Genomic DNA, 17,415 nt, shown 5'->3' on the forward strand with positions numbered 1-17,415 from the left:
ACACCTCAGCAATGGGAATATTCATAAGAAAGGCTACTTAAGTAGCAAGAGAGTTGAATGGGTTAGTACTCCAGAAGGAGGCTGGAGATCATTAGATTGATAACAAAAAGTAATATAGCCAGATATCTATCTAGAGAGTCTTTGCTTTGAAACTGGAGATCTGTCCACAATAGACAAAGAATCAGGGAAATTTTCTAAATGACTTAGCCTTTTAGTTGGACAGGACTAATACACTTCTGACACTGAGTGTATGTGATACCACATCCTCCTTGTTCAGGTGTGGTTTAGGAAAGAACACTAGAAGATGAATAGACTGTTTAATGTGCAAGTTAGATGACACCTTCAGTAAAAATTTGGGATGTGGTCACGATGTGACCTTGTCCTTGAAGAATACTGTGAAGGGGGGATATGCCATCAGAGCCCCTAACTCTCCAACTCTTTGTGAAGAAGTAATGGGTACCAGGAAGGCCATTTTCCTAGATAAGTTGATAGGTTGCCACTGGATCAAAGGGAGGTCTCATAAAGCGTATAATCACCAAGTTAAGGTCCCAAACCTTGGCAGGATGTTTGGCTCGTGGAAAGAGATTCCCCAGCCCCTTGAGAAATCTCCCCATCATCAGATGTATGAACACTGAGGCCTGGTCTACACTAGGACTTTAATTCGAATTTAGCAGCGTTAATTCGAATTAACCGTGCACCCGTCCACACCAGGAAGCCATTTAGTTCGACCTAGAGGGCTCTTTAGTTCGAATTCGGTACTCCACCCCGACGAGGGGAGTAGCGCTAAATTCGACATGGCTATGTCAAATTAGGCTAGGTGTGGATGCAAATCGAACTTACTAGCTCCGGGAGCTATCCCACACTGCACCACTCTGTTGACGCTCTGGGCAGCAGTCCGAGCTCGGATGCTCTGACCAGCCACACAGGAAAAGTCCCGGGAAAATTTGAATTCCTTTTCCTATCTGGACAGTTAGAATCTCATTTCGTGGTTGGACATCGGGGCGAGCTCAGCAGTACCGGCAGCGATGCAGAGCTCTCCAGCAGAGGAGTTCATGTAATCTCTGAATAGAAAGAGGGACCCAGCATAGACTGACCGGGAACTCTTGGATCTGATCGGAGTGAGGGGCGAGGAGTCTCTGCTTTCGGAGCTGCGCTCCAAATAACGGAATGCAAAGACCTATGAGAAGGTCTCCAAAGCCATGAGAGACAGAGGATACAGCCGGGATGCAACGCAGTGCCGCGTGAAAATCAAGGACCCCAGACAAGGCTACCAAAAAAACAAAGCGGCAAACGGACGCTACGGAGCCTGCCACCACTGCCCCACCAGTGACCGTGGACTCTGATGATGGGACAGTGTCGACGGCCAGTTCCTCGGCGATGTTCGCGGACGGGGAAGATGAAGAAGAGTTTCTGGAGGACGAGGCAGGCGACAGCGCTTACAACGCTGGTTTCCCCGACAGCCAGGATCTCTTCATTACCGTCACGGAGATCCCCTACCAACCCTCCCCGGCCATTAACCCGGATCCTGAATCAGGGGAAGGAGCAGTCGGTAAGTGATTTAACCATGTAAACTTTTATTCTTAATATAACAGGAATCTGAAGTACGTGAAAAGGAGGTCTCTCTATATATGGGGATAGAACAGAAATCCTCCTGGGAGATCTCCACGAACCTCTCCTGGAGATAATCGAAAAGCCTCCGCAGGAGGTTCCTGGGGAGAGCTGCCTTATTGGGTGCTCCGTGGTAGCACACTTTTCCGCGCCAGGCTTTCATGAGGTACTCAGGGAGCATTGCCTCCCCGAGCACGGCTGCGTAGGGCCCTGGTTTGTGCTGGCTTTCACGCAGCATGCGCTCTCTATCTCCTTCAGTGACCGTCCTCAGGGTGATCTCGCTCGGAGACTCCTGCATGTAATTAGGGGAATTACTGTAATGTTACGCCTGGTCCAATGTATTTTTAAAAAATCTCCGGACAGACGGCATAGCAGAGACTCAGCACGCTGCTGCGTGACGAGCGTAACGGAAAGCCAAAGATTCAAATGGACGCTCATGGAGGGAGGGGGGACTGAGGACGCAAGGTATCCCACAGTTCCTGCTGTCTCCGAAAAGGATTTGCATTCTTGGCTGAGCTCCAAATGCTTCTAGGGTCAAAAACAGTGTCCGCGGTGGGTCAGGGCATAGCTCGGCAATTTACGCAGCCCCCCAACCACCCCCAGAAGTGAAAGGGAAAACAATCCTCTCTTGACTCTTTTACATGTCACCCTATCTTTACTGAATGCTGCAGATAGACGCGATGGTGCAGCACTCAACACCAACAGCCTTGCTCCCCCCACGCTACGGATGGCTGATGGTACAATACGACTGGTATCCGTCGTCGTCATCATCAGCCTATTGGCACATGGGGCAGTGCAAAAGGTCTGGTAACCATGCAGACTACCATCCGTTAGGTCGATCAAGGGCGCCTGGCCCTAATTTTTCCTGGTAGATGGTACAATATGGCTGATAACCATCGTCATCATCGCCACAGGGGGTTGAGCTTCATCAGCCACCAACCCTTCATGTGTAAAGAAAAGATTCAATTGCCCCTGGACTAGCAGCAGGATGCTGGGCTCCTCTCCTCCACACTCCTTAATGTCCTATCTGGACTATCATAGCAGCTGGAGGCTGCCTTCCACTCATTTCTCACTAACAAGTCACTGTGTCTTATTCCTGCATTCTTTATTACTTCATCACACAAGTGGGGGGACAATGCTATGGTAGCCCAGGAAGGCTGGGGAAGAATGGAATGAACAGGTGGGGTTGTTGCAGGAGCACCCCCTGTGAATAGCATACAGCTCATAATCTATGCAGGATCTGACACAGAGCAGCTGTGCTCTCTGGTTCTCTGATACAGTGGTTCTCTAGTACACTTGCCCATATTCTAGGCAGGACTGATTCTATTTTTAGATACCAAAAAGGAGGGATTGACTCAGGGAGTCATTCCCAATTTTGGCTTTTGCGCCCCTGGCTAAGAGCAGCCAGGGGCACTTATGACAGCAGCAAATGGTGCAGTGCAAAAGGACTGATAACCAAGCCCATCTTATTACCAATTTATGGTGTGGTAGATGGTACAATATGGCTGGTAACCATCTCTGCTGTCATGCAAAAGCAAAAGCATGCTGCTGTGTAGCGCTGCTGAACCGCCTCTGTCAGCGGCATCTAGTACACATACAGTGACAGGCACAAAAGGCAAAACAGGCTCCATGGTTTCCACACTGTGGCGTCTGCCAGGGCAATCCAGGGAAAACGGTCTTGAAATGATTGTCTGCTGTAGCTTTCCCGGAGGAAGGGATGACTGACGACATTTACCCAGAACCACCCGCGAAAATGGTTTTTGCCCCATCAGGCACTGGGATCTCAACCCAGAATTCACAGAGACAGATTAGACTGGGTTCATTCTTCGCAAAAATTTATCTTGGCAAGGAATTCACTCCCTTTTTCCCATCACACAGCTTGGACTGTCTCCAGACCCGCCACAGCATCCCCCTCACAGAGGCTGGCAAAGATTAGGCGGCGAAATAAAAAGACACGGGACGAGATGTTCGCTGAACTTATGGGGTGCTCCCGAGACGACGCGGACCAGCAGAGCCAGTGGAGGGAGACCCTCTCTCTGTACCAGCGCTCACTCAGCGAACGGGAGGAGAGGTGGCGTGAGGAAGACAAGCAGGCGACTCAAACGCTGCTTGGACTAATGAGAGAGCAAACGGACATGCTCCTGCGCCTTGTGCATGTTCTGCAGGACCTCCGGCAGGAGGACAGAGCCCCCCTGCAGTGTATCTGCAACCGCCCTCCCCCGCCACAAAGTCCCATACCCCCCTCACCCAAAATAACCAGAAGGAGGGGCGCCAGAGGCCGTGTAAACTGTCACTGCACCCCAGCAGAGTGCTCAAGTACCGAAAAGCTCTCATAGCCTAATTTTTGAGAAGTCCTTTCCTTCCCGCCTCACCCAAGCCCCCATCCCAGTTTCATCCCCTAACTGTCTAGTTGATAATAAAAAATACTTTTCTGTTAATTACTTTTTCCGTCATGTTCTTTTAGAGGAGACTGTGTTTGAAGGGGGGGAAGGGGGTTGGTAATTTGACAGGACAATCACCTTTACCAGGGTACAGACATGGGGGCAGGATCAGCAGCAGGTCACACACACACTGCAGTCAGTACGCACCCTGGTCGGTATGGGAGGTGGTTTGCAGGTTCTGTGTGGGTGGGGGGGTACGTGACTTTGTAGCGGGGGAGGGGGGTTACAGATCTCATGCAACGGTCCCTGTCCTGGACCACAGAGCCACGCAGCAGAGGAATCTGTATCCGTCCTCCCCCGCCAAAAGGCCACATAGCCCCCCCACACAGAGTCCCAAAAAGGAGGGATAGCAGGCTCCGTTGAAACATCCAGTCCGGCACTGCAGACCGCTCTGGGAGCAGGAGTCTGTCATTCCTCGAGTTTACAGGCGGTCTTTACATCACCGCACACCCTACCCAGCACAGTCCATGTCCCAGTTTCAACCCTGTAACGCAAAGTCATCAATAAAGAAACCTTTGTAAAGTTACAGTGGAACATGTATTTTATTTTTAAACGTGTGTTGGAAGTTGGGGAAGCGGGGTGGGCGGGGTATGTAACTGCAGATGCTAGTCAACAGTCACTTGGTAAAGAAACAGGGGCAGCTTCAGCTTCTCTGTAAAGAAACTGAACAGTCACAGGTCACGCTGCTCGCTGCTCGCTGGTACTTGAAGAGTTCCTTGTCGCTGTGAAAGGCGCCTGCACAGAGCTTCACGAGCCAGGGCATTAGCGGGTAGGCTGGGTCCCCGACGATCACTATAGGCATCTGCACATCCCCAAGACTTATTTTGTGGTCCGGGAAGAAACTACCTTCCTGCAGGCGTCTAAACAGACCAGAGTTCCTGAAAACACGCACGTCATGAACTTTGCCTGGCCACCTGACGTTGATGTTAGTAAAACGTCCCCCATGGTCCACCAGTGCTCGCAGCACCATTGAAAAGTAGCCCTATTTCTCAGCAGCTGACTGTGGAAGAGGTGGACGATAAGGTGCGAGGAGTTGACAACGGCCATAACTGCAGCGGGATCCGTGCTCAAAGTGCTGTGGCGCCCGCGCTGTCACTGAGCAGAAAAGTGCACGAACAGATTGCCCACAGGCGCTTTCAGGGAGGGAGGGAGGGAGGGCGTGATTGACGGTTCAATGATGACAGTTACCCAAAACCACCCTCGACACATGTTTCCCCCCAGCATGCATTGGGGGGGAAATCCCAGGATTCCAATGGGTAGCGGGGAGTGCGGGAACTGTGGGATAGCTTCCCACAGTGCACCGCTTCCAAAGTCGACACTGGCCCCGTTACTGTGGACTCACTCAGTCGAACTAGTGTATTTAGTGTGGATACACAACTTCGACTTCATAAGGTCGATTCCACAACTTCGAATTAAGTTGATTCGAAATAGTCTTGTAGTGTAGACGTACCCTGAGAAGCCCTCCACTGAGAAATGGAAGGCTGTAATGGCTGCCAAATGTATCCTAATGGAACTCAAAGACAAACCTGGCTTCTTCAGTTCTAGGATGTAATCTAGTATATCTGACAGCGAAGAGGATGCAGGAGAAAGGTTTCTTAGGTCAAACCAGTGACTGAATCTCATTCACTTTTGTAGCTATTACAGATAGACTGCTTCCTATTATGTAACAATACTCTTCTCACTTCCTCCCGCGAACCATTGATCAGCCATGCTCTGAGGTGAAGAATCTTGAGGTTGGGTGAAGAATTTTACTGGCATCCTGAGAGAGAAGATGAGGGATGGTCAGGAGGGTGATCAGTTGATAGGCAGCCAACTGGATGAGGTAAGAAAACCATGCCTGTCTTGGCCATGTTGGAACCTCCAGAAGAACTCTGGCTTTGTCTTTCCCTATCTTGATCAGCAGCTTGGATATTAGGAGTTGGAGGAAACACATACAAGAGACTCAATGTCTAATGAAGGAGAAAAGCATCTCCCAAGGAATGGTGACCCAGACCCCCTCTTGAGCAGAACTGGAAGCACGTCCGGTTTCTGATCATGGTGAACAGTTCTATCTGTGGGATGCCCCAACATTGAAATCGGTGGTGGGGCAGAAGGGAATCTATCTCCCACTTGTGATCCTGGAGAAGCGTCTGCTAAGGGTATCTGTGGTGATGTTTCAAACGCCCAGAAGGTAAGCTGCTGAGATGCTGATGTGATTTCATATGCACCAATTCCAGAGTCTCATTGCTTCAGTGCAGAGGGAGGGGTGATCTTGCTCCCCCTTGACAACTGATATAAACCATGCATGACTCTTTATCTGTCATGATCTTAACATATTTGCCCCGATCAACGGCATAAAATGGAGACAGGTATTCCTGACTGCCCTGAGTTCCACCAAGTTGACGTGTAGAGTGAGTTCGTAAGATAACCATCAGCTCTGAGAAGTGTGTGTTCAGATTTGCTCTTCCTACCCCAAGAAACAGTTACTCATCTTCTTGTAACTGTTGTTCTTCAAGATGTGTTGCTCATATCCATTCCAATTAGGTGTGTATGTGTCATGTGCACAGTTTGCTGGAACGTTTTTCCCCTAGCAGCATCCACTGGGTCAGCTCTGGAGCCCCCTAGAGTCGCACCTTCATGGTGCTGCATATAGGGCCCTGCCGACCCGCCACCTCTCCAGCTCCTTCTTGCTAAATACTCAAAAAGAGGGGAAGGTGGGTGGGTTTAGCATGGATATGAGCAACACATCTCGAAGAACAACAGTTACGAGAAGGTAAGTAACCGTTTCTTCTTCTTCTTCGAGTGCTTGCTCATATCGATTCCAATTAGGTGACTCCCAAGCCTTACCTAGGAGATGAGGTCGGAGTTCATAGAATCACTGACTGAAGCACAGTCCTGCCGAATACTGCATCGTCACTGGGGTAATGTGAACTGAAGGTGTGGATCGAAGACCACGTTGCCACTCTACATATCTCCTGGATCAGTATCTGGGGCAGGAAGGCTGCTGAGAATGCCTGAGCTCTGGTGGAGTGCGCAGTCAGAGTGGGGGCAGGGACCTTTGCCAGGTCGTAACAAGGCCAGATACAGGATGTGATCCATGATGATATCCTTTGTGTGGACACTGGGAGGCCTTTCATCCTGTCTGCTACCGCAACAGACGGCTGGTTCGACTTGCAGAACAGCTTAGTTCATTTAATATCAAATGACAGGTTTCAGAGTAGCAGCCGTGTTAGTCTGTATCCGCAAAAAAACCAGGAGTACTTGTGGCACCTTAAAGACTAACAAATTTATTTTATTTTAGCGAAAGCTCATGCTAAAATAAATTTGTTAGTCTTTAAGGTGCCACAAGTACTCCTGGTTTTTTTAATATCAAATGTTAGTGCACGCCGCGCATCCAGGGAGTGGCGCCTCTGCTTGCGGCTATTGGCATGAAGTTTCAGGAAAAAAGACCTTGTGAATCAGCAGTAATAGAAGGGAACATGTAGAAAAGACAGTCCTTCCATGGAAGCAGAAACATGTCTGCCAACAAACCTGGGCTGTGGTTCAGAAAGAGGCAGAATTGTAGGCATTTCCTGTTGGCCATTGTGGCGAACAGATCGATCTGGGGAACTCCCCACTGTTGGCAGCTATTGCTTATTACATCTGGGCAGATAGACCACTTGTGATTTTGAAAAGACCTGCTGAGATAGTCTGCTAATTTGTTCTGTGACCCCGGAAGATAGGATGCTTCCAAAAGTACGGAGTGTGCTATGCAGAAATCCCAGAGCTTGAGGGCTTCCTGGCACAGGGGAGAGGCACATGCTCCCCCCATCTGTTGATATAAAACATCACTGTTGTATTGTCTGTCAAGACCGATATGCACTTTCCCTCCAGGAGAGGCCGAAAGGTCTGACATGCCAGCTGGACTGCCCTGAGCTTCCTCACATTGATGTAAAGCATCAGTTCCTCTGGAAACCAGAGGCCATGAGTTCTGTATTCTCCAAGGTGCGCTCTCCACCCCATGGCTGAGGCGTCGGTGGTCAGACATAAGGAGGGACGGGGTTTGGAGAATGCAACCTCTGCACACACCAAGTGTGGGTCGAACCACCAGTAAAGAGTACAGAATCCTATCTCTTCTCTGAGGATGTGCAAACAAATGGGATATTTGGATCAGCATTATCTTCCTTGTGCTAAGAAGACTGAGGCAGGCCCTCAGTGCCAAACCTGTAATTACCTGCCGCTAACAGAAATTTATATCAATGCAATAGATGATTGAGGCTCCGAGTGGGCATGCAACTAATATAGAGTCTCAAGTTCTCAGTGCATAAAGAGTTTGCAGCATTTCAAAGCCCAAATCAAGATACTGGAAGAGACTAAATAAGCCTTCAACAGGAATGCATGGACTAGGATACTACGTGAAGCTGGAATATTGAGAGGTTTATGAGATTCCAGGAAGAAGAGTGAGGTATATCGTATTTGACTCCTTCTGAATTTGGTACTCTAATTTTAATAAATAGGGCAAAAAAAGAACGAATGGCATGGCCACTATGACACAATGTCCCCCTGGAGGCCACTGTATTGCAGAATGATTCTCTGAAATCCCTAGTGCCATGCTACTGCACACAGAACTACTAGCACAATGAGTTTTTAGTTCTGACTCACATCATCTGATTCCCTGATGAGTTCTGTGTCTTCTACTTGCACCACAGCATCAGCACCACAGGGGATTGGAGCTCCTGTTGTAACCCGCATTACCTGACCAGGCATCACAGTCTGAGTTGGCTGAAAAAAAACCACAACAAATGATGACAACTATTTTACTTTTAACAAGGGAATGGGAAAGCCTGAAAACATTTGAACATTGCAGAAATAGACTGGAGAGTAATAAATCCTTTTCATAGTGTGTCTTATTTTCTTCTTGATACATGTTAGTGGAGTTAATATGGGTAAACCCCATGGTAATTAAAGAATAACACAGGTTCAAATCTGACTCAGGTCACTAGTAATTGAAAGCCATTATTATCTGATGGCAGTATGAAATAAACTGGTAGTTATTTTTTGTGATGTGGACACCTATCTTCTGGGAAAATGACTGAAACTATCACAATGGGTAATAAATTGGCGCCCTTGCTGGTAAAGAAGCCAAAGAATGATTAGATCAGGAGAATTAACTCCCCTATTGTTGTGTATTTAGGTTTACAGCTCTCTGTGTCTCAAGTGATTTCTTCCTAAAACTGCTGCCCCCAAGGATACAACACCTATCGCACAAAGAGGTGGTCATTCTGAGTTGGGGATGAAGCACACAGGCAAAGAGCCACTGTGGTGGTATACGCTCTTCGGCTAGAGGACTGCGGTCTCCAGGGCTGCAGACTTTCACTAGCACTAAAATGCATTTTTGAAAATGAAAGAACTAACAAAACTGGTTAGGAAAAACTCTTCCTGAAAAAACATGTCCCAGTGCTTGACTTTTAAGCAGGTTTCTCCATTACTGTGAGGTGGATCAACTCCAAACATTGAGGTTTGCATGGGGCATCTACCCTCATGCGGATCTATTTGCTGAGGCCTAAAATTTATAATGGAGTTAGAAGTTGCTCTATAATAATCACACAAAACCATGGTACAAGAACAAAGTCCTAGCAGAAACAATCTAACTTCATAAGAAGCATGCATTATGTATTACAGAAAAAATAACCACTAGCAACATGAAAAAATAAATTATGTGAAACAAGTGGTTTTTTAAATTTATCACTAAGAAATTTTTTATAATATACATTTTCCAAAATCCATAGTAAAATCATCATTTGACCCTAATCATCTGAGAAAAGAATAAATAAAGAAAAAACCTCGCTAATAAAAATCAGCTGGAAGCTAATGGGGATGGATGTGCAAGTTTCCTTGTTTTGTGCAGAGCTCCTCATTTGCTCTGTCCATCCTTCTGCTGTAGTCTCATGTGGTGATATTCCTTAAAGTGCCAACATAAATTTAGAATATCAGTAAGACAAAAGTTGATGTACCTTGTTCATTGGGGCAGTACTGGGGGAGGAGATGAGATTGACCTGATTTATCAGGCAGCATCAAAGTGGTTAAAATATCTACCAAGATAAAATTGAGAGTTCAGGCTGCATTTAATTTTGCTTATTCTAAGGACAGAGGAGATCAAATGTTTTTCAACAGGGCATAAATAAAATGGTAATGAGAACTAAAAAAGGCACAATTATCATATACCATTTGGAATTCCACTAACCACAGAATCATAGAAATGTAGGGCTAAAGGGACCTTGAGTAGTCATTTAGTCCACTGATTCTCAGCCTTTTCCCATTTGCGGACCTCTACAAAATTTTGAATGAAGGTGTGAATCTCTTTGGGAAATCTTAGACCTAGTCTGCAGACCCCTATGGGTCCACGGACCACAGGTCGAAAACCACTGTTCTATGGTAATGACAACCTTTTCCTGCCCCTAGACAAAGTCTGCGGACCCCCAGGGTTGAGAACCACTGATCTAGTCCACCTCTCCCTGCGGAGACAGGATCAAATAAACCTAGACCATCCCTGACCCAAGGGGCAGAACTGGAGTCAGAAGCCAGTAATTGCAGCCAATGATCAAAGCAGGGCTGGGAAAGATTGGAGAAGAACTGGAACAGGGCAGGAGCAGACTGGAGCAGGACAGGAACAAGGCAGGAGCAAAGCTGGGAACGAGGCAGGCACAGGGAGCAATTGTAGCTGCTGGTGCCAGCACTGAGCAGCTAGTGACCTGCTGGTGAGCTTAAATGCAGACCTGTTGGCTCCTTTCAGCCACTCAGGTGGGCTGGCCAATCAGGCGAGTCTGCTGCAGCCACTGGGTTCATTAACCTGCCTAAAAGCTGAACTGGCTAGCTGAAGACTTAGCTGAGGGTACTCAACCCCTTGGTTCCTGACACTCTGTATTGAATTTCATTGTGCTAGTTTCAGACCAATTCTCCAATTTATCAAGGTCCTTTTGAATTCTAATCCTGTCTTCCAAAGTGCCTGAAATTCCTCCCAGTTTGTTAACATCTGCAAATTTTATAAGCATGCTCTCCACTACATTATCCAAATCATTAACAAAAATATAGAGTAGTACCAGACCCAGGACAGGCCCTTTCAGGACCCCACTAGATATACCCTTCCAGTTTGATAGTGAACCATTAATAACTACTCTTTGAGTTTGTGTTTTCAACCAATTGTGCATCCACTTTATAGTAATTTCATCTAGACCACATTCCTGAGGTCTAGATGATTATTATAGAGCAACTTTTTACTGTTGATGAGAATGACACAGCCCTACATGACAAAAGCCTGGCTAAAATCAAAATATATCAAGTCTGCAGCTTTCCCTTACCCAGTAGTCATCTGATTCAATCAGTATAGTAATCTTAAGGTTTTAAGTTATTCAAGATTTGAATCCAGAACATTGCTATGCATCTTACAAATTTAGCAAATTCACAGGTGGCTCAGATTAAGACATTTTGTGGGTTCTTCATAGAACTCTTCCATTTTAAGAGATCTTCAGGGAAATATACTGACCCAGGAACATAGGACTTGCCACATATGCTTTATTTGTCAGTAAATGTTATCTGAAAGTCTTTTAAAAATAGTCTTGCCTTCTCCATGCAGACAAATGGTCCATCTAATCTAGTAGCCCAGAAGTTCTCAAATTGTGGGCCATGGACCACCAGTGGTCTGCGAGCTCCATTCAGGTGGTCCGCGAATAGTTCCCTCTAAGGTGCGGACCTGGGTTGACGCACACGAGAGAAGGAAGGTCCACCCACCTAATTAGTGAAGCCACACAGGCGTGGCTCCACTAATTAGGTGCCTGGACTGTGGAGAAGACACACATGTAGGTGAGGTGGTGGCCTTGAGGGGAATAGGGGGTAGGTTGGAGGGAGGAAGTGGGGTGAGAAGAGGGGATGGGGGAATTTGGGACGTGCAGGGCTGTGGTGGCCAGAGAAAGAGGTGACTTTCCCCAGCTCCAGGGCTGTGGCTGCCGGGGAGAGACGGCTTCTTCCCAGCCTCAGCTCTGTGGCTGCTGTGGTGGGGGAGATAGTTCCCTCCTTTCCAGCCCCAGCTTGGGGGCTGCCACGGTGCGGGAGAGAGGGCACGTCCATCGCATTCGAAAGGTAAGAGTACTGATATTAAAATATGAGTTGTGTGCTTTTATTTGTAGAACAAAAAGTTAATTATTATTAAGGTTTTTTTAAATATATATAGCACTTTTATCCAAAGCGCTTTACAATAGTTAGCTAACGGTACAAATAACATTTGGAAAGATAATTAAGTGGTCTGCTGAGATCCTCAGCAATTTTCAAGTGGTCCGCAAAAAAAAAAAAGTTTGAGAACCACTGTAGTAGCCTATATCTGTTTTTCACCTGGAACAGATGCTTCAAAAGGCTAAACCATTATTTTATGCTTGGAATCATTACAGCCCTTATAACCTTTGTCCTAGCTATACTGTAAAAGTACATACTATTTTTGTTCACATAACTGTCTAATGGTGTTTTAAACTTACTAAGCTATTTGTCTCCTATAGCAGCAGGTTTCACAGGTTAATTGTATATTGCATAAAAAAGAATTTAAATTTCCTCCCAATTTAAACGTATTGCCTTTTGGCCTCATAAGGAACATGTGTATGAAAATGTCAGAATTCAATGATTAGGGTCAATTGTTGTAAAATGTGCTGCATTTTCAGCTTTTTGCCCAGTGAATTAGCATAATTACTCTTTTCTGATTTATAAACCTCCAATGATGTAAAGTATCCAAACACAACTGTGAATGTGATTGGGTGTTTTTTTACAGTAAGCACTGTTGCCTGTATATTTATTATCTTCCCTTTCTTTCCTTTTTAAAATTGAACATATTCATTTGTTTTTATGTATTTGTATTTGAGAGAGTGGTATTCTATTGTGTTTTATTACATTAGTTTGCCTTTATTCTTTTCTGCACCACCCCAAGTGCATGGGCACTGTAAAACAGAATGAATAAACCTATTGGTACTACACAACATATCATTATTTATTATTATATTTTTGTTGTAATGTTGTCTTCACCCTCAGGTAATAGCCCAGATTCTGCAATCATCAATATGAAATATATAACTAAGAAAATGGCAATTAAGATGAAAGACGCTGCTTCAATACAGTGAAGTTGTAAAATACGTAGTAATAATAATATTTGCACTTCTATAATGCCTTTCATTTTAGAACCTCAAAATGGTTTACAAACATCAAAATCCCATTTTACAGATGTAGAGAAACTAAGGTACATAGAAGCTGTGTCTTACCTATGTGAAAAAGTGATTCTGTGGCAGAGATGAAAACAAAACCCAGGAGTCTTGCCCGTGTGTTCCCTGCTCTTGCCATTAGAGAACATAGACCATTAATAATTATTCTAATTAAAATCCTCAGTTGTCTTAGACAATTACAGTAATCAGATCAAGCTAATGTTGAGCTTAGAATGTACCCCACTTTCATTGGGTCCTGGGGCATTCTTAAAGGCCTTTTAAAACATCATAAGGACCACACCCTTTATTCCCCCCCAACCAAACTTCCTACTGTGATAAATGTACTTCCACAGGGAAACAGATACAAATCCTTTCATAACTTAGCTGCTTTTCTCCTGAACCAAACAAAGGGAGTCACTACAGAATGATATGATGTACTTTTGCTCCTCACTCACACTAAATGTGCTGTTTCCTTAGCAGCCCTTTGTTTGTCCAGCAGCAGGCGATCTAACCAAGTTTTGAAAATGGACACACATTTCTGCTCCTGCCAGAACTAGGGTAGCTTGCACCACATGCTGTCTTTCAGAACTATCCGAGACTGTAGATGGTCACCAGTATGTTACAAGTGGACCCAATCACTGGATCCCACATGCTCCTAAGCCAGCAGGGTCTGGATAGAGCCAGGTCACTATTCCTAGCTTTGGGTCTCTAAGGCATATACCCAGGTGAAGACCTCATATCGGTCACCCTTCCTTAAGACATGAGATTCTGCAGCCCCACTGCCTTAGATTCCAAAACCAGTGCCTCAGCCCACCAGAGCCCCCAGTGGCTTATGCACCTTCCCTCAAAGTTCCACTTCACTGTGGATGCTCTGAGCTTCTTGATTAACCCATTCAGGAACAACATGGCAGGCAAACAAGGAACACAGGCTTAGTCAAGGAACTTCTTACCCACAGTCATTTTACCCTCAAGACATCACTAGAGAGTTACAAATCTTTGCAATATAACAAATGGTCCTGAAATGCTGTGTGTTATATGATTGAAATATGACTATATATATCAATAATTTTGCCACTATTGAGACAATTGCAATGAATCTTGTACAAAATATAGCATGTAATGTGTCAGTGGAAAAGTTATAATTTGCTAAATAAGATTATCCTGTTTAAATCCATGTATCATCACTGTATCTGAAGTTATGGATATTGACTACATACCTGTGTCTCAAATGTGTTTGTTCCTGGGGTAACACCCACAAGGTAGTTTACATCCAGTCTAGCCAGCACATTATGAATGGACTATCAAGTTTGATGGCCCATTAAGGACACTTCACTCTAACAATGGGTCATAGAAGAAACTCGTTCTGACCAGATAGATCTTCCCGTGGATGCCTCAGCACAGATATGAGCAATGGCTGGCTCTGTGAGTCATCAAAGCATGTAAGGACATGTGATTTGCTCATGTGACCTTGGACTCAGAGCAGTAACTTTCCACAAACTAGGCTGTGAGCTTTGTTTGGAACAGAAAATTTCCAGGCACATGGTAAGGAGTACAAAAGACCCCCGGGATGACTCAATTTTGCCTCCCCTGATTCTGTGGACCGTAGATTTACAACTAAAAGGAACATACTGAACTATGGAGCGAGGACCTTCCAATCTTTTGGAAGTTACCAAAGAGACTTTACAAGTCAGAAGTCTATAATATCTATATGCTATAAACCTGATATAAGGACATTACAATTATTGAAGGTATATGATCTATTAACCATTGTAACTCTCTTCTTTTTTTAATTAATAAACCTTTAGATTTTAGTTACTAAAGGATTGGCAGCAGTGTGATTATTGGGTAAGAGCTGAGTTATATATTGACCAGGCTAAATGGCGGGTCTCTTGAGATTAGAAGGATCCTATATGTATTGAATTTGCTTTCAGTAACCACTTTTCATTGAGTCCAGTGTCTGGGTGGTCAGAGAATGCATTTTTGACTTCTTTTTAACCAATGTGGGGAGACAGAAGTTTCCTTTTGTTACTGGCTTGGTATATCTAATGATAGAATAACGACCAATTTGGGGTGAGTCTGCTCTATTTCTCAGCAGTTTGTCCTGAATCTGGTGAATAGTCTCAGCTGGGCCCCACTGAGGCACAGTGACAGATGCACCCCCATTAGTCTGATTTCACTCCCAACCCTTATGTAAATCTGAGGCTTGGTCTACACTAGGAACTTGTCAGTATAACTATGTTGCTCAGGGGCCTCGAAAATCCATACCCCTGAGTGACGTAGTTATACTGACCTAATCCCCCGTGTAGACAGCACTATTTTGAAGGGAGGGCTTTGTCCATCGACATAGCTACTGCCTGTCAAGGAGGTGGAGTACCTACACCGATGGGAGAACCTCTCCTGTCAGGTAGGTAGTGTCTTTATTACAGCACTTGAGCTATAGTGCTTAGGTGTGGACAAGCCTTGAAGTCTGGTCAGCATTTTAGGCTAGGTATAGTGTTGTCATAAACAGATAGTTAAGGGTTAAGGTCTCTTTTCCCTGGAAAGGGTTAACATGTAGTACCTGGTGACCACCTGACCAGAGGACCAATCAGAGATAAGATTTTTTTAAATCTCTGTGGAGGGAAGCCTTTGTCTGGGTGAAAACTCTTTTGAATCTAAAAGAGGACAGTCATGTCTCCAAGTTCTCCTGGAGTAGTTTCTACTAATTAATAGTGAGTATTAATTAGAAAGGCGAATTAGTCTTATGATTTGATTTCTATATTTGCAATTGTGTGTTTGCTAAAGGAAATGCTTTATTCCTGTTTGCTGATATTGCTTTTACTGAGAAAAGGGGGAGAGGGGATTCTCTCCAGAGATTGATAAGGTTATACCCTATGAGTGTCCAGCTTGGGCTCATAGAGATTCTGTATTTTCTTTTTATTCTTTAATAAATTCTTTTCTATTAAGGACTTGTTGGTCTTTCCTTGGGTGGATTCTCAGGGAAAGGGGAGGGGGAGGTATCCCTCTGTAGTTGGATCCCGGTATCTCTCCTAGGAAAAGGGAGGGGGGAGGAAGCAGGGGGAATGGTTTGTTTCTCCTGGGTGTAAGAACTCCATGGATTTAGGGCTCTTGGAATCCCCTAGGATTTTGGGGAAGGACTGTGTCTCAATTCACATTTCCTAATTGAGGGTGGCAGCGAGAAGGAACCCCACCCTAAGGGTTAGGGTGGTGGCAGAATACATGCGGGTCCCCATCTTTGAACCCACAAGCTCAAAGTGGGGGTGAGATCCCATGACATGGTGGCAGCTTACTTGATCTAAACTAGGATTTTAGTTTAGAGGAAAACCAAGTCAGGTCCCCATCTTTGAACCCACAAGCTCAAAGTGGGGGTGAGACCTAGGACATGGTGGCAGAATTCATGCGGGTCCCCATCTTTGAACCCACAAGCTCAAAGTGGGGGTGAGATCCCATAGGACATGGTGGCATGCGGGTCCTCACCTTGAAACCCCCCAGTTTCAAGTGAGGGTAGACCCATGACAAGTGTCCTTCCTGCCTTCTCCTTCTTTCCAGCCAGGGGATGGCACCCCTCCTGAATACCATCTCTGACTCTATTTTGTCATGTCCCCAGGCTGGGAAATTCTAGCTCCCGGCCATGCGAGTCCCATATATAGAAAACCATTGTCGCCTGAGGTGAACCAGTCGTTCAGAGTCATACAAAGTTGCATTCCAAAATAAAACAATGTAAAACTTTAGAGCCTACAAGTCCAATCAATCCTACTTGTTCAGCCAATTGCTCAGACAAACAAGTTTGTTTACATTTGCAGGAGATAATGCTTCCTACTTCTTAATTACAATGTCACCTGAAAGTGAGAACAGGCATTCGCATGGCACTATTCTAGCTGGTGTTGCAAGGTATTTATGTGCCAGATGCGCTAAAGATTCATATGTCTGTTCATGCTTTGGCCACCATTCCAGAGGACATGTTTCCATGCTAATGATGCTCATTAAAAAAATGTGTTAATTAAATTAGTGACTGAACCACTTGGGGGCGAACTGTATGTCTCCTGTTCTGTTTTACCCACATTCTGCCATATATTTCATGTTATAGAAGTTTTGGATGATGACCCAGCACATGTTCATTTTAAGAACACTTTCATTGCAAATTTGACAAAATGCAAAGAAGATTCCAATGT

At 45.2% G+C, this 17,415-nt stretch overlaps 1 protein-coding gene across 10 annotated transcripts in view; it reads right to left on the bottom strand.

Annotated features, from left to right (window-relative positions):
- Window positions 1–17,415, bottom strand: part of GPHN (gephyrin) — a 602,360-nt gene that overhangs the window by 52,882 nt on the left and 532,063 nt on the right. For all 10 annotated transcript variants that reach the window (XM_045012253.1, XM_045012256.1, XM_045012255.1 and 7 more), the window contains one exon: window positions 8,670–8,789. In XM_045012253.1, the coding sequence (XP_044868188.1) occupies window positions 8,670–8,789 (120 nt within the window). The remainder of the gene's footprint in view (window positions 1–8,669; window positions 8,790–17,415) is intronic.

This window comes from Mauremys mutica, chromosome 4 (assembly GCF_020497125.1).
Source record: "Mauremys mutica isolate MM-2020 ecotype Southern chromosome 4, ASM2049712v1, whole genome shotgun sequence".
In the NCBI taxonomy this organism is placed as follows: domain Eukaryota; kingdom Metazoa; phylum Chordata; order Testudines; family Geoemydidae; genus Mauremys; species Mauremys mutica.